The sequence below is a fragment of the Aspergillus costaricaensis genome (assembly GCF_003184835.1).
Source record: "Aspergillus costaricaensis CBS 115574 unplaced genomic scaffold BO79scaffold_11, whole genome shotgun sequence".
In the NCBI taxonomy this organism is placed as follows: Eukaryota; Fungi; Ascomycota; class Eurotiomycetes; order Eurotiales; family Aspergillaceae; genus Aspergillus; species Aspergillus costaricensis.
This window is the reverse complement of record NW_020291811.1, coordinates 598,562-620,248: the sequence shown is the minus strand read 5'-3', so window position 1 is coordinate 620,248 and position 21,687 is coordinate 598,562. Positions and strand designations below refer to the sequence as shown.

Genomic DNA, 21,687 nt, shown 5'->3' with positions numbered 1-21,687 from the left:
CTCATGCCAGGCGGCCACTTGCTCTTGTTCACCATCCACTAACTACGGCCCTCGTTGCGCAACTTCCCAACCACTCTATCCAGCCAGGCGCTGACTCTTCGCTGGTTTCTCATGAGCGCTGTAGATACGAACTGAGCGCCACAAAATGCCTCGCAGTGGACTTGCTGCTGGCTCAGCAAGCCCCCGCTCTCCAGTGAGAGAAGCAACTAGCACAATGTCCCGCTTGTATCAGCGCTCGTACCCGGTCGTCGACGCTGTCGCGCTGGCGTGCATTGTAGCTGCGTGGATACTGGTACGCCTTCAGACCTGCCTCTCGATTGGTTAATGCACTAATCAAGACGTTTCTTGCAGATCCAGATATTTGCGACCCCGTTTCATCGCATGTTCTCCCTTGACAATAAAAGTATCCAGTATCCCTTCGCTGTTGTGGAGAGAGTTCCAGTCGGTGAGATACTGCACCCTGCCCTAGCAACGCCGAATTTCTCTCGATGCTTACTATCGGTTTACAGTTTGGTCTATCGTTTATGCTGGAGTCATTCCGTTCCTCGTTCTCCTCGCCTGGGCGGCCGTGTTCCGTCCCTATCCTCACAAGGTCCAAGTGACCTTGCTGGGCTTCCTCATCGCGCTTATGCTAACGAGCCTTATTACCGACATTATCAAGAACGCCGCTGGACGACCTCGCCCTGATCTAATTTCTCGCTGTCTACCAAGGAAAGGGACCCCAAAGGACTTGCTGGTCTCATGGACGGTGTGTACTCAAACCAACGAGCACATCCTCCAAGAAGGATGGAGGAGTTTCCCCAGTGGCCACAGTAGCTTCTCATTTGGTGGGCTCGGTTATATGTCACTGTAAGCTTGTATGCCGCGACAACCCATAGAATAACACTAATCGTTTACCCAGGTTCCTTTCCGGTCAAATGCACGTGTTCAGACCGAGGACCGACCTCTGTCGCTGCCTCGTGGCTTTCGCTCCGCTTCTCTGCGCTTCGTTGGTTGCTATCTCTCGTCTGGACGACTACCGCCACGATGTATATGATGTTACTTGTGGATCGCTACTTGGGTTGATAATAGCCTATTTCTCGTACCGACGCTATTATCCAGCCCTTCGGTCAGTAACCTGCGACTGCCCATATGGGAGAGACGATATCATCGGACCAGATGGATTCTCCAAACTGCCTGGTGATGAGGAACAGCAGCTTCCGGGCTCTGCATCTGTTGCGCGTCAGTGGGATGCTCGGGAGTCATATCAACTTGCAGAATCTACATCCTCCTAGAGGTAGATGTCATTTGCCACATTTTCACCATCCTGTTTCTTTCTGTGATACCCTAGATTTTTGTGTTGTTGATGTACCGTTACTTTGGACGCTCGTCTTTATAGTAGAGATTTTATTGTATTGTGCGCTCAATGTTGTCAAATTTGGATATTCATTACTCATACCTATTCTTACAATTTGGAAATGTCCCTATGCTGTACACTGGTCCATTCCTTGACATCGTGGAAGTCCATCACCTTATTGGGGCCTCCAAATCGTCCCAGAGTGTCGCTCCAGTTTCTATCCGAAGCAATCTCTGGGCTCCATTTGATGAGATCGTGGACCTTCTGAGGAACTTTACCCTCCATGGCATCGACAATCAGACTCCCGATGGACGGTAGGTATTTGTAGCCTATTATTGGTGCGTGTTAGTAACGGAAACGCATCTTGTTTGGGGCTATGGCGTGGCTTCTTACCTCTGCCAGAAGCACCACATCCCAGAATCAGTGATTTGTGCTGTGGGTGACGGTCAATGATGAATTCGCGGTTAGCGGTGTCTGCGCACCAGCAGATTCTCGCAAAGCTGAACGGACGGTCTGCCAATTGAGGCACAGTTTCTCTGAGAAGCGCGCGAACCCTCTTCTCGGATTCCAGGGGCACTTGTGTCTTCTCGAAGGGAAGACTTTGCAGCTTCCCATCTTGTGATCGAACCATGTTTGTGTATCCCGGATGCTCATCGCAGATCTTGATCTCCCCGCGCTCCTCATCCGGCTCAAAGAAGAAGCCCTTTTCAATATTGAAGATGACTGGCATGTTCTTGTATTGTGCGCGCTCCTCAGGCTTCAGAGCGATATGTACAAGCGTCCAAGCAGTTGGGCGCAGCTGGTCCTTGAAGTCCAAGAACTGCCCGGCACTTGCACCCGCACACAGGATCGTCTGCTCCGCACGCCAGATTTTGCCATCAGCAGTAACGGCACCCTTCACATCATTGTTCTCGAAGATAAGGGTGATGACTCTGCCTGCCGGCGAACCAGCAACGAACTTGACACCAAGTCTCTGTGCTTCCTTGGCGGCAGCGACGAGAGCATTCCGGGCATGAGCCCAGCCGGCACCGGAGCGAAGAAAGTAACCCTTCCACCCCGGGAAATCTCCCTTGAGCACAGCAGGAGCAAGATCACGGAATTGTTCTGGCCGCGACATCTCCACCAAGTTCGGGTCGGCTTCGGGCCTTACTCGGACACCAAGGCGGTCCAAGCCAGCTGATGTGCACGCCGACATGAGGAGGCCGACATCGTGGTAGTAGGGCTGGAAGAGAGGGTCGTTCTTCCATCCTTGGAACGCTTGTTCTCCCAGAAGCTCGTTCACCTCAATCTCATCTTTTCTGTTGCTGTATTGGCCGGAAGAAATGACTTTGTTGACGTCGTTTCCTGCAGAAATAGCGGAGGGGACAGGGTAAGGATCCAGGACAGTCACATTGGTGTAGCCTCTGCGAGCCAGGTGTAGGGCAGTAGAGCAGCCCCAGGTGCCCGCACCAACAATCAAAATGGAGGAAGATTTGGTGATTGCCATTGCGATGTATTTTGGGCGCGGTCAACGATGTTGGAGAGGGTGTTGAAAAAGAGATCGCTATGCCGCACCAATTGGATGGCTCTTGACCTGCACAGCTTTCCAAGTGAAGCAACTCGTTGACGGGATAAGAGGATCCTATGAAGGATATACGAGACGTGGCATTTATACTACAGTACTACAATGGCGACGACCAGGGCAATGAATCATCAGATGTCGGGCTTGTCTTACCCACCGATAGGCAGGAAGGTCCACGCGGTGGTTATCGAGCGGTAGCGACCGCCCGGTTACCCTATGGGACCGACAAACACAAAATCTCCCCCCGCGTGCACTGTCCAACGCGTCTTATCCTGGCCCACCAAAGCTCAATCCTAGCTTTATCTTTGCGTGCTTGAATGGCCCGCCACTCCGCCGACGTCGGCCAACCAATCCGAAGTGTGTGCGGAGCAAGACCGAGAGCCCCCTCCCTGCCGGTAGTTGGCATGTCGAATCATCGCCACGAAATTATGCTAGATACTGGCGGATGGAACAGAGGGCTGCATTAGCCTAAATGCGAGATAGCACTAGAATGACCAGACTTTGGGCTGGTCGCAACAAAGTATTAGCCACTAGGTGCATACCGGCTATTCGTTCGCTTGGACCTTACCTTATTATTCCCCAACCCGTACAATCGTCTTGTGGCTTGCTTTGAGCTTGTCATGGGTCCAATAGCAGTCGTTGCCGCATATCTACTTCTTCACTTCGCCGTGTTCTTAGTTTCCTGCCTTTGCAACCGGACAGAATGTTCTACTGGGATAACCTACCGTACATTGTATACTCTATCTCGTCGCTGCCCTCGGGCCCTATCTACACAGCGACATGAAAGTCCGTTGATATGATATGCCGGGAGAAGCCAAGCCGGCAGTATCCTGTTATAAAAGGGAGGAATGGCCACTGTCGGTTGTCTTGCCATGCTTCCCCGTGGCATCGGGAACAGTCTCTTAAACCCTTTCAAATTTTGTTCTTCAAGGGACCTGGCAACCTCTGAGTGCCTGATAGCAGTGTCATGGCTCGCTATAGGACAGAGACCTCCCACGATGCAGACGTTGAGGAATATGCGGGGGACCCTACATTGCGCGACGACGGCATTTCCAAGAAGCCCGTGGCCAGTGCAGATGCCCTAGACATTGCCCTTGGCGACAGCAGCAATGTTGAATATACTATCGACTCGGACAACTCTCCATACCTGGAAGTGCGAGCCAATGTTCCAAACACCGATGACCCTACGTTACCAGTTAACACATTTCGGATGTGGTTTTTGGGGGTTGTCTTCACTCTCGTAGGTACCCAAGAGACATATAATTGTATCTAGCACACTGACTCTATTCAAAGCTTGGTACAGGCGTCAATCAATTCTTCTCTATGCGATATCCCAGTGTGACAATTACTTCATTGGTAGCGCAGCTGCTTAGTTACCCCGTGGGATGTTTCTTTGCCAAAGCCCTGCCTATCATGAAGGTGCGCTTGTTTGGGCGCTGGGACTTGGACATCAACCCGGACCACCACTTCAATATCAAGGAGCACGCAGTGATTACGATCATGTCTAACCTCAGTTTCAACCAATCTTGGGTGAGTTGTCTCAAGTCACAAAGTGGCCAGAGTGGATAGGAGATACTGACATATGTGACAGGCAAGTGCGATTATCCAGGCACAAAAGGTGTATCTTAAGATGTCAACACCTGTAGGATATCAGATCTTGCTATCGCTGTCGATGCAGTTGTTTGGTCTTGGGCTTGCTGGGCTGTCATACAGATACATCATTGAGCCGCCTCAAATGGTAAGTGTGGGGAGGACAAACTCTGAGGAGATCTACACTAACCAGATCCGCTCAGATTTGGCCTTCGACACTGGCAAACGCAGCCCTCTTTCAAACACTGCACAGTGGAGCGAACCCAATCGCCGACGGCTGGAGAATCTCGCGATACCGGTTCTTCCTTATTGTCTGCATTGGAAGTTTCTGCTGGTATTGGTTTCCTGGATATATTTTTACTGGACTGAGTACCTTTGCCTTCATTTGCTGGGCAGCTCCTAGTATGTTGGGATATACCTTGACTCAAAAGAAGGGCTCTGAACTAACATGATATCTAGACAATAAGGTCGTCAACAATCTCTTCGGTATGACCACGGGTCTGGGATATATGCCCACGACATTTGATTGGAGCCAGATTGCGTATAACACATCTCCCTTGACCATCCCGTACTGGGCACAGGCCAATGTCTTTGCGGGTTGGTTTTTGATATACGCCGTGGCGGCCCCAATCCTTTATTATACCAACACGTGGTACACGGCGTATCTTCCCCTCACGAGCTCTGATGCATATGACAATACTGGAGGTATTTACGATTCGAGTCGTATCCTGAACAGCGAAGGAGTCTTTGATGAGGACAAGTACAAAGCGTATAGCCCCCTTTTCTTGCCTGTGACCTTCTCCTTGAGTTACGGAGTAGGTTTTGCAGTCCTGACGTGTTTGATCACGCACGTACTTCTCTATCATACAAAAGATATCATTCAGACTTTCAAGGGAGAGAACAAAAAGGATATCCATGCCAGGCTACTTTCCCAGTACCCCGATGTACCATGGTGGTGGTACGGTGCATTGACTGTAAGCATTACTTCCCTCTGGTTCGAACAAGCTAACAGTAAAGGTTGTTATCGTTGCTCTTGCGATCATGACCCAGTATGTCTGGCATACAGGGCTTCCGTTCTGGGGCTTGTTCATCACGTTGGCTCTGGCAGCGATTTATGTGATCCCAGTTGGAACAGTATATGCTGTGGCAAACCTTAACAGCAACTGTCTGACCGTCCTGGGAGAGATCGTGTCCGGCTATCTGCTGAAAGGGAAACCGCTCGTTCTTTTGATTTTCAAGGTGAGATCTCAGGTCAGGACATCTCATCTGCGAAGTCAGGATTGACAAATGATAGTTCTATGCGTACACTGGGCTGAGCCAAGCCATGTATTACGGCGCAGACATGAAGGTCGGTTGATTGTGCGAACATATTTAAGAAGTCTCCTTGCTGAGATATATTATCTAGCTTGGAATGTATATGAAGATCCCGCGGCGGACTCTGTTCGTTGCGCAGCTGGTTGCCTGCATTTTGGGAACTTTGACGCAGAGTGAGTGATTTCTGTACATCCGCTTTTTGACTGCAGACCGCTGATTCGGAAAGATGGGGTCCTGCTCTGGATGCTTGGAAATGTGCAAGACGTGTGCTCGGAGGACCAAGCGGACAACTTTACCTGTCCGCAGGGTCGGGTCAACTATAACAGTGCCGTTCTATGGGGAGGTATGATCACTCCACCGCTTCTTTTGGCCGGCGCAGGATCTCACTAACAATGCTACAGCTATCGGACCTACCAGACTATACAATATTGGAAAGATTTATTCCGGTCTTCTGCACTTTTTCTGGATCGGAGCACTGCTCCCTATTATTACCTTTGTATTGCGCAAGAAGTACCCCAAGTCTCGGTTCCTGGACGCCATCCACTGGCCGATCTTCTTTGCCGGCACGGGTAACTTGCCTCCTGCTGTACGGAAAACCCCCTTGCCAAGAGTGCTTCTCTATGCTAACTGTTGGCGGTAGACGGGTATCAACTACTCCACGGCGTTTGTAGTCAGTCTGATCTTTAACAAGGTGAGTCATTTATCTTCATATTATAACGAAGGTCGACAACCTGACCATCTATAGATCATCAAAGGCCGTAAGCCTCACTGGTGGGCCAAGTACAACTACGTGTTGTCTGCAGCATTGGATTCAGGAGTTGCTGTTGGGGCCATTGTAATCTTCTTCGCACTGACATTCCCGGGGATTACCTTCAACTGGTGGGGTAACACAGTCAATAGTGGGACGGTGGATAGCAAGGGCACGCCATGGCTGGAGTTGAAGGGGAATGAGACTTTTGGGCCGGCGACATGGTCGTGAGGAGTATAAAGAGCAAATTATGACACGACAAGAGGTTATTGGGTGGATGGAAAAGGGTTAGCTAAGCTCGTATGGGATGTATACAGTACTTATGAAGCGATACATGGTTTTTTTCAAGCGTTGGGTTGATTTATTGACTCCGTTAAACTTTGGTTGAGCCTCCAGAAATGCTGCCAGAGGCAATGCAGACTTTGACTGAGTAATATATAGGCAATATCCTCCTCCATGCAGATTTTTATAGAAAATCGTGAATTCAGCGTGCGTATAAGGAAGTATACTCTGCAAGATATGTCTGTACCATAACTTCATGAAATGTTGCGACCACGAAGAATTATCTATATCTTATATAGACCCTCCTTAAGCTCCTATCTGGTACTAGATATATATATTCAGTCCTCTCATGCCTTCTTCGATGTGGGTTATGGTAGTCGTTGAACTCCTACCTATTATCCTGTACTATACATTTGAAATGTGTCTTTACGCCATTAGATGTCTCTGCAATTCTAGTCAGAGTGGTTAATACGACTTACTCATCCAGTCCTACGCCACGCCTCCCTCCTTCCCCCTCCAAAAAAAGGAGCAAACAAAAGAAATGAAGAAAAAAATGAAGGTTATCTTTTTCAAGGCCCGAGCCGCGGATCGAACGCGGGACCTCTCGCAGATATGCTTGGGTTAAATCCCTAAGCGAGAATCATACCACTAGACCACCCGGGCTTGATGGAAAGAATAACCAATGACCTACGCAGGACTCGAACCTGCAATCTCTTGATCCGTAGTCAAGCGCCTTACCATTGGGCCAGCAGGCCATTTGATGGAAAATGGCCGCACTTTACGGCACTAAGAACTAAAAACTAACCTGTTTGCCCAATAGATCAAGTCACCATCGGAACGGAATAATTGGTAATTCCTGTTATCGGAAATACCCCATGTGTAGTCAGGCATTAGTCATAACTAACTATCAGCGCCATGATCCCCTCGGGGATTGTGATAACCAACTATCTAAGTCACTAGTCATAGTCTCGATAAGCCTCGCAGCTTCTTCAGATTAAGCCACGGCAGCTCTTATCCGGTCAGCTCGCCAGACCAATCCGAGTGCTCACTACAGGGATCTTCTCAAGCCCACCGTTGCCCCTCTTGGGTTCACCGTTCGGGACTGTCCGCTGTGATCTCGCCACGGCTGGTGGTGGCCTCGACGCCGAGAGTGCACCTCTCCCTCCGAGCGAGGAGTGTCGTTACTCTTTTGCTCCTGCAACCCGGAGCCAGAAGGTTTCCTCCTCCTTCTATTACTCTGGATCTTTGCCCGGCCATGTAAAGACGCCCCTCCCCTTAGTCGGATGCCGCGCAAGAAGGCTGCAGACCGCGTGGGTCCGGTCAAGACCCGAAGCCGCAGTGGCTGTAAAGAATGCCGCGCCAGTCGAGTCCGCTGCGATCTGAAGAAGCCGATCTGCACCAGATGTCTTGAGAAGGGCTTAGTATGCTCGACCCAACTCGTTCTCAAGTGGGAGTCCGAGTTCGTTAGCCGCGGCTTGGCTTTTGGTAGAGCCGGCGTTTGGAGTAAGGCTCGGGCTGCCGGCGGACTTCCTCCTCCTCCTGGAAAGTCTTCGGCTGCGTTCCTCCTTCGCGATCATAAATGGTGTCCTATTCCGCTTATCGAGTCCTGGGGGTTTGTCAATAGTGGGGTGTCGACTTTCGAACAGCCTTATGAGGTTAATGTTGCTTGTGATGAGCTGAATGCCCTCGTTGTCCGGGACAAGGGGAAGAGCCCGGCGCTCGGGCTGGATGACCTGTTGGATGAGAATGCAGACTGGTCTTTATCACCATCGTCGTTGTCGTCTCCATCCTCGATACGTGAGCTCTCCGACTACTGCTCGCCTGTCCCACTTGTCTCCCCGCACCTGGCCCCGCCTTTGTCGATGTTCCCCAGTCTATCGGACTCCAATCAGGGTCGCCTCTTTGATTACTATCTCCAACAAGTGTGTCCCCGGACCACCGCTAGCTCGAAGCTATCTTCCCCTTTCGCCTCCATCATCCTTCCCTTCTGCATGTCCGCATCTCCAATTCTTTTCAAAGCCATTCAAGCTCTCGGAGCATGTCACTGGTCCCGCTTCGACTCAACTTACAGCGTGATTGGGCTCCGCCTCAAGTCCGAAGCCCTACGGGGCCTCCGCTATCGCCTCTCAACCGAAGGCTCACTCCTCTGCTCCGCAGACCCCGAGGTCCTGGCAATCATGATGATGCTATGCCTCTATGAGATTGTCGACAACTGCGACCAACGCTGGACAATTCACCTGAAAGGTGCCAAAGAATTGATCCGGATCCGTAGACAACAACAACAACTAACTCCCTCCCGTCCTCGCCAATCCCTCGACCCCGTCTCGGCCTTTGCCGAGCTCTTCTTCGCTTTCCAAGACGTCATGGGACGCACCGCCTGCGGCGAAGAAGTCCTATTCGGAACAGACTACTGGCAAGAAAACAACCGCCACATTGACCTCTGGATGGGCTGTAGCCCGGAGCTAGTCTCCATCCTCTCCTCAATCACCGAATTGAGCCGAACAAGACGCCAACTGACATCTGAAGCTGCTCGCAAAGCATTCTCCCACCGCGCCGCCTCTCTAGGCCGCAGACTCGAGAACCTCGTCCAGGAAACAACCGACGATGACGACAATAGCGACGACGGAAGCCTCCGCTCCGCCGCTGAACTGAAACGCCTAGCAGCCGTGCTATACCTTCACTGCGCACTATACGGCGCATCACCCTCCACACCCCTGGTAATCGGCTACGTCCGACGCATTCTGCGCCTCGTATCTCACCTGCTTGACTCTGGCCCCCTCGTCAGCATGACCTGGCCTGTCTTCGTAGCGGCCGTTGAGCTGGACCCGCTTCATGATGAAGTCTGGCGCGATGATACCGGCGAGAGCGTGGTATATGGCCGGCCGTTGGTGTTGCGTGCGTTGGCAGCTATGGCTGAGTCGAGTGTTTCGAACGTGGCAAGGACGAGAGCTGTCATCGTGAAGATATGGCAGGCCAGGGATAGTGATATGCTGAAGGGCTCGCCGGTGGATGCAGCGGATGATAGTGTTGCGGGGTGTAATGATTGGGAATGGTATGTTGCGCCGATTAGTACGGCGATGAGTTTGGCTTGAGGCGCCTTGCTGGAAAAATGAGGAAGTGTTGGATGCACGGGTCACCCCTGACATATGCCATGCAGCTGCGGTGGACAGGAAAAAGAGGACATAGCGCTTTGTTTTGATTACTTGAATGACTATATGACTTGGAAGGTTTTTGTAGAATTAGGGATACTGTTTTGGGGTTTTGGTTTCAATGTATAGTGAATGACTCAGACTGATAAATTGGACATATTCATTAACTACTCTACCGCCTTATCCGTAACAGCATAATGAGCCCAACTGACTTTTGATACTGGGAAAAGAGTGCCCCATAAAATGACATTCCCGAATCTTACAAAGATTGTATTCTTACCAGTAGATACAGCGATCATCAAGACGTACAAACATAAGCACATAGGTATGTATATACGAAGCCCAAGCAGCACCAGATCAAGTGCATACTTCCTCCAAGCCCCAATTGAACTAAGTGTCACAAACCACCATCGACTATGTCCTCTTGACGCGTTTCAGAACCACCACCGCTGGCAGGAAGGGTATTAAGAGTCGTCTACACCAACCAGTATCAGAATAGCGTCAACTAACTATGCCCCAACGCACATCTGAATCGATATGAAACAGCTCACCTCATCAACCGAGACCTTTATTTCCACATTTTTCACACAATTAATCCATCCAGGGAACTATCAGAGCATGATGATCAGCACCACCTCCCGTAATAATAGTCTATCAATCAAGACTACTACTACTACTACTATTGTAGACTAGACACAAACCCACCTGTGTGCGAGCCCAAACGACCAACTGATCCCCTTCTTCAAGACAGGACAGGAACTCAGCTTCCTCACCACCATCTTCCACTCTCCAAATTACAACATGTTGTTGCCAGGACCTCTGGATTTGATTCGAAGCCATCCGCTTCGCAATACTCCCCGGCTTGGCTGGATCTGGGTCTTGTTTGGGGATGTTCTTGAAATGCAACCCCTGATCCTGCAAAACCTGGCGGAAATCTTCGGGTCTAGACTTGAGATATGATGAAGGATGATCCGACAAGTCAGAAAATAAGGAAGAAGGGTCTTCACCACCATCTCGGTCAGAGCACAAGATGGACACATCGAACCATGACCAGATGCCCTGGCTTCTATCGCTGCACCATCCTTGGTCATGGCTCGTGATGTTGAACTGGACTGCGGAGACTCCGCGCGGAAGGGGAGGCGAGATGAGGTACATTGCTGTCCATGGGTGAGAAGTCATGAAATCATCGCTGCGCGGTGGTAGGAGTAGGATCTCTGATCGGCTGCCGTGTGGAATGAAATTTTTACAACTCAAGGGAGATGTCATCGTTGATGGAGACCTGACATGACTCTTCGAGTGTACCAGCCGCAGGATAAAGGTTTTGGTGGGGGGAAGCTGAGTAGTGGGTTGGCGAGCATTTGAGGGAGGAAGGGAAGAGCTCTGGGGATGGGGAGGAAGGGCTTGTTTCTTATATACCTTACTCATAAGCGTCCCGCTCAGCCTTGTCTTCTCAGGAATCAATCTGGCACTGACAGGGATCCTCGGATAGCTACCACCTTATTGGACGCCTCACGTACTGTACTGAGACACCACCTAGTACCATTGTGTGGATGGAGGATAAATCCCGCAAGGCGTACGCATAGCTTTGTGAATTATGGAAGTTAGACGGGTAATAATTGGCACTTCATCGATTAATGATATTTAACTAAGCTTCTATGCCAGATAAGAAGGATTGTCGTCCGACCTGAGTCTGCCTCTCATTGAAATTACACGGTAGCTATCAAGTAAATTATTTAGTCAATCCGTCAGTCCGTCAGTCCGTCAATCCATAAGATAGTCATCACAACGACATGCATCTAAAGCATAATCATACTGCCGAAGAAAATCGACTAGTTGCGTGCGACGCCGAAAAACGCAACGATATCCATCCTCGTGTTGTGCATCTCTAAAGTAGAACACATCGCTTAAAGGCTGCATGAAGACGAAGGCGCAATGCCCCACCACTTGAAGTTCAGGGGGGCCTTCGGGTCCAAATGCCCATGCCAGGAACTGACGAAACGATGGCAGCTTATTATTGATGATATCATCCAAACAGTCGGAGTTTATCAAGTATGACTGATCGTAACATTCTTTGCACTGTCTCAGATGGAGAACGCGAATATTTGCTTTGATACCTGGCGAGGTCAGAATAGACTTCTAAAGATATGGTCTATGTATTAGTGATTGCAATAGCATTTGAGAATTTAAATGATAGGTAAAGCGTACCAGGGTGTTAAAATCATTGCTGGATGTGCCCAAAAACACAAGATTGGGACTAACGGATGGGTTTTGGTCAGCACCCGCCAATTGCTCAAGAAAACCGGTTGCACCCGAGTAAAGACCATCTTCCTCGGACTGGTATGCATCAAAATATATCTGCTGGAATACGAGCTTTCTCAATGTTTTCTTGTGAGTAAACACAGAACGCCATACAGGCACTGGGCTTATAGAACCAAGGACAAAGATGTACAACTCTTCTAGCCCCTCGAATGATTTAAGGAAAGCTGGTATTGCAAGAATACTATCTTCTTCAGTTCGTTCCGTATACGTCTCCAGTGTCAAAGACTTCAAGGCGATCCTGGATCCAGAATTGGTTAAATTGAGTAAGGCATACTCCCAGGATGTGCATTGACGCAGACTCAAGGATTGAAGTGAGGAGATGTTGAAGATAGATGAAAGCACGTGGGATATCGGTGTCAGATCCATGTTATGAAATGAGAGGTATTGAAGAACAGGAAATCGAAAGGCTGTTCTCCAATCATGCATGTCCAAGATCTCTTTGGCAACCATTGATTGTATGGATTGCGTTACTTCATCAGTAGATATACCTGTGACTCCCAAGTTCAGTCGGGTAAGGTGGAACGCATTCGACTTCAGTGCTAGACACAGTTCACGAACATGATGTTCATAACATAGGTCAGGCCATGAGATGCTTCTTAAACACGCAAACTTTGATAGCAAGATATCACTGCCGCCAGCGGCACAACAGCTACCTGTTCTTAGATGAATAGCTACAAGCTTGCGCTGATTTAATATAAGATATCCAGAGTCACCGAGAAATTTGCTAGGTAAGCATGTGCCAATGTTCCAGCTGTGGTATAATGTTTTTATGTTAGCCGATCTTACTTTGCAGATAACCTGTGCTATAAGCTTACCTAAATCTTTGTAGCCTATCCGCCGGACATCTTGAAAACACATGCAATAACTTGGAAGACAGATAGCGCATTTCATCCCTTCTTATTATAGCTTCTTTGTAATCGTCCGGATGGTCTTGCTCCAATATCGTATAGCTGTGGTGACACCCCCACCAAGGCCAGAAGCGGTTTTCCTGAATCTCGATATCTCTCATGTGCACTAGCGAGTCAACTGGGAAAGCAGGTGCTCGGAGTAGGGAGTCAACATGGTGCCATGTCTCGCTGATTCCAGGTCTATCGGATATTAAAGTTACAGACTTGTACAGAAGTGGAACTGCAATAGCGTAGAGGTGCTTGGAAACACGGCATATGTTGTTGAGATCATGGCGGGTTATGTACTGTGATAAGTCAGCCGGCTTCGGAAAAGGCTAATTCAGGCCGTTAGGCGCAGATTTCACTTACTTCTAGTGTTATGAGAAGAACCTCAGGGGGTAGTCTGTCAAGCATATTGACATTGATGATAACTAGCGCTATTCTTAGAGTAAAGTTGTCCTTGTCAGATTGGGTGAAGTCAGGACAAGAGGGGTTGGTAGCTAACAGTCGATGTGCAGTATTTGAGTCTCTAAGGCTGCGCAGGAATGAAAACACAAGGTGAGGACGCGTAGCCAATATATTCCGAGGATTCTTGAGACGTATAAGACTGACCGAGGTCGGGGAAATTCCATCACAGCAGCTTGTGAGAAGTGAATTAACACCGGATATTCACTCTAGTCTGAAGAATTTTCGAATCACCTGATGCAGCGTTCGCCTCGAACCGAGGCGTCGGAAGCGCAGTTTAGTCTAATAGAAGGAGATGAAAGAGGTGCAGAATTGCGTGTTTGTTTGTATGTGTCTGATGAAGAAGAAGATCTAAATACATGCAGTAAAACGGATGAAGGAGATGTTGTGTTCGACCTTTCTCCCAAAGGGGAAGGTTTCCATGGCAGCTGACCCCATGATATATTTTGTGGCCTCTTTATGGCTCACCACCAGAACCTATAAAGAGGTATGCTCCTTTAGTGGATGAATGCGAATGATTGAATTCTTCGATGGTTATGTGATCTGAACAGTGTAGAAAACTACGTTGTATAACATACTATATTGGTAGAACTGCGATAAGAGGCTTCTAGTATGGGATTATATAAACATAGATAGAACAAAAGGATATTTAGTACTAAAGTGCAGTTGATCATGACTCATGATTTTGGACTGTTTCTCTTTTTCTGGCATTTCCTTTCGTCACGGGGAACACGGTGAGGATGGAAAGAGTTAGTAATATGAAAGAAATTAACTAGAATAGTGTTTGCTTACCATGACATTCGCGTTTGTGATGGCAAAGAACTGTACAAGACTGGCCATTGGAACGCCAGTAGTCAAAGAAGCCCCCAGAACAAAAACATACTTGTTCCGCCGGTCTGGATACCGGCTCTTTACCCAAACACCGAAGACCTACGCAGCATGGAGGATTGCCAGAACATGGAAAGGTTGGTAGAGGCCCAGAGAATACCACCAGGCACTGTCAGACTTTGTTAACCAGATATTGTTGGACATCTTTTCCCAAAGAATCTTGGCAATGGCCAGAGGGCATCAGCATGTCAGAGTTTTGTCTTCTCGCTAGGGGTTAATTAGTCTTACTAGCCTAGCAGTTGGCTGCCGATCCGACAGTCTATCCCAACTCGACCGAGACAGCTGCGTTGGACATCATTGCTTCTATAATTTTGCAGTATCCAGGACATTGAAGCTTTACTTAAAGTTCATTTTGCTAGAGTATGCTTCCACATTTCTTTGTTTTTAACTAAGAAGACCCTAAGTCCGCCAAAACCCGGTGCCCTCATCTCCATATCTTATCTTCGTCTCTGAATGAACATATAACCCATTTATTGCTTGCTGCTAAAGCTCCTGACTGGTTTGCGGCCGTCTGACACCTTCTGGGGCATGCTACCTATGGCGAAATAATCAATAGGTAATTCTTATCATGGTGGAAGACAGTTACTGTACATCGCTTCATAAATGCTGTGACTTTCAAGCAGAGCCCAAGGACAAAGAGGCCTGCAGAAACCAACAATACAATACTAGATGCTCTATCAAGGCTAGGATAGAGCTCCTTGATCTGTGCCAGGATATGTCCCAACCGTTCGTGCTTAAAGCATATGAGACCTGCCACAAATGAGATGTTGAGCCAGATCCGGAGAGAACATAATGTATCACTGTACCTCGCGGTAGAAGTGCCCATACAAAAAGACTGACGCCGCAGAGATAGAGGATGAGAGAAAAGAAAGAAGCAATCTTCTGTCCTCTACTAAAACCGGCGGACCTTTGCGAAGCCAAGACTGTTCGTCCCCCTACCAGAAGGGCGATTATTGCGAACGCGGTGATTAGATCAAACATTTCAGGCAAGACTGTGTCAATGATGATGACACCAATTTTGGGCTGTAGCAACTGTATGTTTGAGTGACTAATATCAACGTCAACGCGGTACAGGGATCTAAATATCTCGCAATGAATTGTACTTAAAGTTGCACGTGCGACTTTGATCCAAAATCATCCCTTGATATCCCATGTAATTCCCTCGCGTGGACTAGAAGTGCGTAAAATGGCAGCCTGGTGGTTATCACCTCACCGGTCCTTATCTACAGAGGTAGTGGGTCTTAGACGCGTAAGCTGACTCGACGACGAGAAAGTTAGATGTGCAAACTTTTGTTTTTCTCACGCTTTATTTTGTAGAAAGATTTGATCATAGCTTTCTCGAGTATTGGTTACCCATCTAAAGACGTGCTCCTAATCAGCGAGTACATGGGGCCCTCACATTAGACACCGGGAAAAGTCCCAACTTTCCCCATAATCTTTAATACAAGGATTTAGACTATCTCCCTTTTCCTAATTGACCAGAATAATACTGATCATTATCAAACTCCGAGTCTACACCGGTATGTTTACTACATCAATATATTGATTTATTATGGGCCATATCAACCAGATAGTCAAGGCCATGCTGTCTAGTATTCAGCTAGAAATCTTTATTGAATATTTCAACTATCATAGTCCAGCAGTACTCTGTTTTCTACCTCATGCTCTATTCTCACCTTGTTCAGGTCTTCAGCCTATATTTGCTACTGCATATGCACTGATCTTCGACCAGATACGCCCTCTTTATTTAGCATCCGATGCTTATTGCCGTTTACTATGGATGGAACAATCATCTGGCAGCATTATCAAAGCATATATCTCGTACAACCAAGCCCGATTTCCAAGAACAGACGAGGGTGGATTCTACAGCCTGTACGAGGGAATGACGTTCGGGAGTATTCGAAACACTCTGGCTCGGGTGGACGCCGAGTTAGAGCCATGCAGTCACGAGAACATGCTGCTATGTCACACCGCCATCGAGTAACTCTGGAGTAGGAGAGGATACACAGAAATGAGCTACATCTGCGCACATTTGTCCAAACGCATCAATCAGCTTGGGACAGACTTCGATTATACTCAAAACAGGCAACTGAACCAGGATGCCGCTACCACTTTTCTTCTTCTTAGTCTATCGCATGAAGTCCTGGGATATCCTTATAGCGCGAGATTGGAATTCGAACACGCGGCTCAATTTCGAGATGAAGTCATTTCTTCTGATACGTGGGACCCAACAAGAAAAGCAGCTCTGGATAAGTGGGTCGAGATAGACAGACGGATTGGAGAAACACACACCGCCACCATCAGCAGTAGTTTGATCAACAAGATGTACAGAACTGGTTTATCTGCCGATGAGCGCGTTCTGGCTCCACCCGCCACAAACTGAAGCCACGAACAGATTCCGGGGATTGGAAGCGTGTGGTTATTTGCTTGTTTAGCCCTAGATGGCCGTACCGACTGGAGTCAACGACCTGCAGGTAGTTCTGATCCCGCCATCTGCTTTTTATGTCAAGTTTGACCAATAAATTGAATTTCTTGGTTTCTTATGTCCAACTTCCTATAAATTCATTCTTTGTTATTGAATTGACAAATGGTTCATCGCTGCTACCCACTACGGTCGAGCTAGCGACATACTCATCAATCCGAAACTCATCTATCACCGGGGAATCCATTTCCAGGCCCCTAATATAGAGGAGTGCGAGGATATTTAATCAAGATATTTGGAAGGAAGACAGGAAAATAGGCTGAAAAGAAATCAAAATAACCAAGTTTTGGGGCTTGCCGCCTTTAGTGCGGCAGATCGCCCCAACAAGCGTAGAATTGGTAACATGCTGTCAGCCTCATATGCAGTGACTCACAAAGCTGCAAAATCTTGATCATGGCACCATTAGTCGACATTACTATCTGTAGCATTCCCCTTTGAGGTGCTCAAGAGGAGATTGTGCAGAGAATGGAGGGAGCCTTATGGCTTCTATGTTCCCGTTTTTGCGGGTAGTCGCGGAGGGGCCAGCAAGGGTGGGTTTAGTAAGGGGTCCTTGACGTGGCCAGGAACGAAGTCTTACATGATGCATAGCACTTTGCACACAAAATATGACTGAATTTGGATTTCTACAGTGCATTGGCATGTTCTAGGCCTTTCTGCTGCGTCATTGACCGCAGAGTAGTGGACCATGTTCGAATAACCGTCAAGATGGCTCTCATTAACTCCGATGCGATCGACACATGAAACCCCTAGGCTCAAGATTGTAGTATTTTGTAAAGATAAATGCAATGTTTTCGAAAGTGTTACCCTCGAATGCAAATGGAGATACAGCAGCTCGTTAAACTATGCATTGTAACGCAGTTTTGCCGCCAGTATAGAACGGATACTGAGAGGTAGTCTCATGCAAGGATACCTTTCCAAGCTGGCATCCGATGATATCCAGGATTGGAGGATGGATTAAGTACTCATTCCATTCAAGTTTAGTCGACTTACGTATCTCCCCTGCCTTTTATGACGTCGTGGCCCCCCTTCATTACTGTTTTCAACAAGGTTGAAGATCATCTAAACTCAATATTAAAGCACGCGCATCTCTGCATTTTTCTGCCGCGGATCAGCGCAGTGTCATCTATGATTGGCAGGATCTGATTTAGGCTTTGATTTGCCCAGTGAAGAAATGAACAAATCCTGTAATGCCATGTCACAATCCTTGGAATACGGAGATGCAAGGGGAAGCCGATGATGCCTGATGTGTATTTTGTTGGCTCCTTTGACTTCCTATCTGATGTCGATGCATTCGAAAAGGTCATGGGTCTTTGGGCCTAGCTTCCAGTGTACTGTACGTAGTGTGAGTGGCCACGGATATATCTTCCATTCGAGGTATTATAATGTACTCCTATATATGTTCAAACTAGTAGTACATTGAATCTGAAATGAGACCTGTTGCGCTCTTGCGTCCCATGTGCGAACCAACTTTGCATAATGTTACCTACCTCACGCTACGGTAATATTCGCTGCTCCCACATGCTCTCATCATGTAGCACTTCAAGGTATAGTACACTATCCTACCAATATCCCAACGGTTTACTGTTGTATCAGACATACCGTTCCTCACGAGGAATTGAAAGACTATCGGTTAATGGAAGTATGTTGATTTGTAGAATAATATTCACAGCACCGACTGTTCGTCAATCTTCTTACTCTACTGAAGTTCCAAAACCATGGGGAAGAGTGTCTGAGAAACAATACACCAGACCTCTTGATGGTATGGAGGCTGTAATGAGACAAATCTCTATCAGTCACCCGCCTGGTCGCCGAACATACGACATTGCTGCCGCTGTCAAAGTGCGGACTCGCCTCACTGGGGAGGAACTGACCAAGAAGGGGCGACTGGCCTGGCAGAACCTACGATACAAGCATCCGTTAATGGCAAGCGCTATCGTCGATGGCAACTGGATATACAATGTGTCATACGGCAAGGAGTTAGAAGACTGGACCGAGAAAACCTTTCTGTCACTAAGTTCATGCCAAAAATACACAGAAGGTGTACTCAACAGCTTAGGCCCAGTGGAGTTTCCCATGCTGCTCCATCTCAAGGACCGCAATGAATTTATGTTGAAACTCACTCACTGTCATTCAGATGCTCAAGGGATAGCTCTGTGGTTTCACGACTTTCTGAATGAGCTATCGTGTCCTGATACTGACACTGTCCGATGGAAACCAGGAGAAGAGGTTAACAACCTCCCTGTTGAGACGTGGGATGCGGCTGAGATCCCACGGCTCCCACAATCATGGGTTGAGGATCATCGAGGTTTCTTTCCTGAGAAGCAGCTTAAAGCACCGAAAACCTTATGCTTAGAAACAAATCCTACAGAAGCGCATCGTCCGTCAACATACGAGTTCGAAAGATACCGATTCTCGGTCAAAGACTCAGAAACTATCATTGCAGGGGCGCGTAAGCGAGGAATCACGCTTACTCCGTTTGCTCATACTGCTATCGCCCTAGCTGCAAAGGAGCAGGCCAATCTACCTGATGGTGTCCAACATAACACATTCCTGGTTTCAAGCCTCCGGGGACAATGCAAAGGACGGCCTGAACTTGGTAGTCATGCGGTTGCACTACGCTTCGGATTGTGGCCCATTCAAGTCGGAATTCACGATTTCTCGAAAACGTCCAAGGAGTTGATGAAGTGTTATTCTTCCTACAAGAGCAATATGACGTCGTATATACCGATTATGACAGACGTTTTGGCCGATATGGATGCCGATGTTGTGAATGATGTGATGTCCACTTTTATCTTTAGTAGCGTCGGGGACTTGTCGCCTTACATGAGGGCTTCATATGGTGATATTGAGCTGGAGGATTATTGGGTTATCAATCTTCCAGCCAATGATTCAATATTCATCGCTCTGGAGTCCCGGCTGGGTCAATTGGAATTAAGGGTATGCTATAATGGCGCTTTCTATGAGTCGTCTCGCATCAGGTCTTTCTTGGACTCAACAGGCAGGATTCTTTTGGAGGCTGCTACATGAGCGTAACACTTTGGCATTGGTTCCTAGTTTCAAGTGATTTCTTTCCCTCTCATACCTGACGAAGGCATGCAATGTAGTATGTGAAGAGTAAAATAACAGGAATGAATTGATGTTCACAAGGCGACTCTCATGTGTGAGCATCTATGTCACTGTATGCTAGATGAAGACCTCGCTATGGATGGTGGCATTAAAGCAACACATCTCTACTGAAGAGCCATCACACACGTATTAGAAGACAGGAGACACCGTGTCATAACAATAACCAGAAAGCTACATGAAGTTCAGAAAAGCTCTGACGCAAACCCCTTCTACAATGCAGCAGAAGCATAATGCGCACTAATCATCGCAGCGACGATACCACGAGATCCCCGCTCTCACCCCCTGCAACAAAGATAGGTATGACCAACAAGCGCAAGTCCCCAGTCTCTTTGGGGTACCATCCTTCAGCCTCCAGACATCATGGCCTGGATCGGAACTCGAGACCAGTCAGAGACAGAAATCAATTTGCTAGCCGCTACCTACTGGAGTCTTGTATGTAATAGTCTCTAGGTAATAAAGAAACAACGGTGAATCTTCCTAAATCATTGAGAGAAACAAGGTCATCCCCGTCTAGCAGGATGAAATCCCGGTCTCTGCTCGAGCAGATTGACCAAGGGTATGAACAGCCTGTGGTTGGAGTTTGGATCGCTATGATACGAGGAAACTTCTTCCCAGGTCACCCACTTCCACTGTTCACATTTGTGGGGTTCCAATAGCTAGAAGGAATGATTAGCTGAGGGTGTATCAACGTAGCGTCGTTCTGGAAAATAGGGCCTTATGTGAGTTATGTTGCAATAACACTAACCTCCGGCTGCGCATCATCTCCAACAACAGTACAGCCCACGAAAACAGTAACGTAGTGCTTTCCCTCTTCTTTCATAATATCATTGGTCGCTGTGAGGAACTGTATGTCGCTGACTTTGAGGCCTGTCTCTTCTAGTACTTCACGTGCCGCGCAGTCCTCGAACGACTCGTTGAATTCGAGATGGCCGCCGGGTAGGGCCCAGGTACCTGTGTAGAACCAAAAATAGTAGTGAGTTCAATAGTACCGTTGTATGACCAAAACAAATCCATCGACTCTAGATGGGGTACTACTTACCAGCGCCATGACTGCTTTTGCGTTGACCAAGAACTATCTGCCCTTTGTGGTTGATGACGAAGACGCCTACGCCTACTCGGGGGTTCATGATGGGTGTGATTTGTAGGTGCGAATTGACGGAGGCGTTGAAAGTATTATTTCGGTATGGGTAAATTGTGTTAATAGGAGATGGTAACAATATCGTTACTTATCCCAAAGAAGGACTTTTCATAAGATATCCCGCGCCAGACAAGTTGGGGGTAGGAACTGGAAATTCCAATTGAAAATACCAGGATTGTACTAAATGGCGGGGTTGGAATATAACCAAACATGGCTTATCAGAGCCGAGGTTAGCTACTGCAGTTAGTTGAAGACGATGATCCATGCCGTTCGGGTGTCAGATGAGGATGCAATTTACAGGCCCAAAACAAGCAGTATTGTACTTTTCATCTTGGGTGAAATTACGCTCACACACAGAGAGAGAGAGAGAGAGATCTGTTGACGCTAGCCTACATTGGTTGA

General features: G+C 47.9%; 9 protein-coding genes and 2 non-coding genes across 11 annotated transcripts; 5 read left to right on the top strand and 6 right to left on the bottom strand.

Moving 5' to 3' along the window:
- The first annotated feature begins 94 nt into the window (after positions 1–94).
- BO79DRAFT_286689 (phosphatase PAP2 family protein) lies at positions 95–1,362 on the top strand. The gene is made up of 4 exons (XM_025688495.1): positions 95–292; positions 352–445; positions 510–849; positions 902–1,362. Exons 1-4 carry the CDS (start codon positions 146–148, stop codon positions 1,272–1,274), a joined length of 954 nt encoding a protein of 317 aa, XP_025541108.1. The 5' UTR covers positions 95–145; the 3' UTR covers positions 1,275–1,362.
- Positions 1,363–1,443: 81 nt separating this feature from the next.
- Positions 1,444–2,975, bottom strand: BO79DRAFT_170960 (NAD(P)/FAD-dependent oxidoreductase; the record flags this gene model as incomplete). Its single annotated transcript, XM_025679551.1, has 2 exons — positions 1,730–2,975; positions 1,444–1,665 (listed from the first exon to the last, which is right to left on the bottom strand). Exons 1-2 carry the CDS (start codon positions 2,820–2,822, stop codon positions 1,445–1,447), a joined length of 1,314 nt encoding a protein of 437 aa, XP_025541107.1. The 5' UTR covers positions 2,823–2,975.
- Positions 2,976–3,794: 819 nt separating this feature from the next.
- On the top strand, positions 3,795–6,780 carry optE (small oligopeptide transporter, OPT family; the record flags this gene model as incomplete). Its single annotated transcript, XM_025686621.1, has 12 exons — positions 3,795–4,137; positions 4,191–4,427; positions 4,489–4,635; positions 4,691–4,889; positions 4,947–5,461; positions 5,505–5,726; positions 5,782–5,835; positions 5,893–5,974; positions 6,028–6,144; positions 6,203–6,387; positions 6,442–6,492; positions 6,547–6,780. The coding sequence occupies exons 1-12, from the start codon at positions 3,865–3,867 to the stop codon at positions 6,778–6,780; spliced, it is 2,316 nt and encodes a 771-aa protein (XP_025541106.1). The 5' UTR covers positions 3,795–3,864.
- A 604-nt stretch (positions 6,781–7,384) lies between these two features.
- Positions 7,385–10,075, top strand: BO79DRAFT_236900 (Zn(II)2Cys6 transcription factor; the record flags this gene model as incomplete). Its single annotated transcript, XM_025684634.1, has 4 exons — positions 7,385–7,451; positions 7,785–7,935; positions 7,983–8,046; positions 8,130–10,075. The coding sequence occupies 4 exons, from the start codon at positions 7,385–7,387 to the stop codon at positions 9,921–9,923; spliced, it is 2,076 nt and encodes a 691-aa protein (XP_025541105.1). The 3' UTR covers positions 9,924–10,075.
- On the bottom strand, positions 7,405–7,494 carry BO79DRAFT_t97. Its single transcript has one exon. It is a non-coding gene; the product is annotated as a tRNA-Pro (tRNA).
- Positions 7,515–7,586, bottom strand: BO79DRAFT_t96. Its single transcript has one exon. It is a non-coding gene; the product is annotated as a tRNA-Arg (tRNA).
- Positions 10,076–10,529: 454 nt separating the features above from the next.
- On the bottom strand, positions 10,530–11,337 carry BO79DRAFT_208479 (uncharacterized protein). Its single transcript, XM_025682409.1, has one exon. It carries the CDS (start codon positions 11,244–11,246, stop codon positions 10,635–10,637), a length of 612 nt encoding a protein of 203 aa, XP_025541104.1. The 5' UTR covers positions 11,247–11,337; the 3' UTR covers positions 10,530–10,634.
- Positions 11,338–11,741: 404 nt separating this feature from the next.
- Positions 11,742–13,600, bottom strand: BO79DRAFT_216440 (uncharacterized protein; the record flags this gene model as incomplete). The annotated part of the gene is made up of 5 exons (XM_025683320.1): positions 11,742–12,116; positions 12,186–12,838; positions 12,953–13,050; positions 13,115–13,521; positions 13,556–13,600. The coding sequence occupies 5 exons, from the start codon at positions 13,598–13,600 to the stop codon at positions 11,742–11,744; spliced, it is 1,578 nt and encodes a 525-aa protein (XP_025541103.1).
- A 2,950-nt stretch (positions 13,601–16,550) lies between these two features.
- On the top strand, positions 16,551–16,922 carry BO79DRAFT_216439 (uncharacterized protein; the record flags this gene model as incomplete). Its single annotated transcript, XM_025683319.1, has 1 exon — positions 16,551–16,922. The coding sequence occupies one exon, from the start codon at positions 16,551–16,553 to the stop codon at positions 16,920–16,922; it is 372 nt and encodes a 123-aa protein (XP_025541102.1).
- Positions 16,923–18,782: 1,860 nt separating this feature from the next.
- On the top strand, positions 18,783–20,048 carry BO79DRAFT_144391 (uncharacterized protein; the record flags this gene model as incomplete). The annotated part of the gene is made up of 1 exon (XM_025678378.1): positions 18,783–20,048. One exon carries the CDS (start codon positions 18,783–18,785, stop codon positions 20,046–20,048), a length of 1,266 nt encoding a protein of 421 aa, XP_025541101.1.
- Positions 20,049–20,579: 531 nt separating this feature from the next.
- Positions 20,580–21,397, bottom strand: BO79DRAFT_244613 (nucleotide triphosphate diphosphatase NUDT15). Its single transcript, XM_025685396.1, has 3 exons — positions 21,187–21,397; positions 20,893–21,098; positions 20,580–20,803 (listed from the first exon to the last, which is right to left on the bottom strand). Exons 1-3 carry the CDS (start codon positions 21,272–21,274, stop codon positions 20,648–20,650), a joined length of 450 nt encoding a protein of 149 aa, XP_025541100.1. The 5' UTR covers positions 21,275–21,397; the 3' UTR covers positions 20,580–20,647.
- Between the last annotated feature and the right edge of the window lie 290 nt (positions 21,398–21,687).

What these genes read in the sequence shown, in the direction of transcription:
- BO79DRAFT_244613 (XM_025685396.1), bottom strand. Translation starts at nt 21,274, where the DNA reads ATGAACCCCCGAGTAGGCGTAGGCGTCTTCGTCATCAACCACAAAGGG. An exon ending in CAAAAGCAGTCATGGCGCTG is followed by an intron (nt 21,099 to 21,186) that starts GTAAGTAGTACC and finishes GGTTCTACACAG; the next exon opens with GTACCTGGGCCCTACCCGGC. An exon ending in GAGATGATGCGCAGCCGGAG is followed by an intron (nt 20,804 to 20,892) that starts GTTAGTGTTATT and finishes CATTCCTTCTAG; the next exon opens with CTATTGGAACCCCACAAATG.
- BO79DRAFT_208479 (XM_025682409.1), bottom strand. Translation starts at nt 11,246, where the DNA reads ATGACATCTCCCTTGAGTTGTAAAAATTTCATTCCACACGGCAGCCGA.
- BO79DRAFT_286689 (XM_025688495.1), top strand. Translation starts at nt 146, where the DNA reads ATGCCTCGCAGTGGACTTGCTGCTGGCTCAGCAAGCCCCCGCTCTCCA. An exon ending in TTGTAGCTGCGTGGATACTG is followed by an intron (nt 293 to 351) that starts GTACGCCTTCAG and finishes CGTTTCTTGCAG; the next exon opens with ATCCAGATATTTGCGACCCC. An exon ending in TGTGGAGAGAGTTCCAGTCG is followed by an intron (nt 446 to 509) that starts GTGAGATACTGC and finishes ATCGGTTTACAG; the next exon opens with TTTGGTCTATCGTTTATGCT.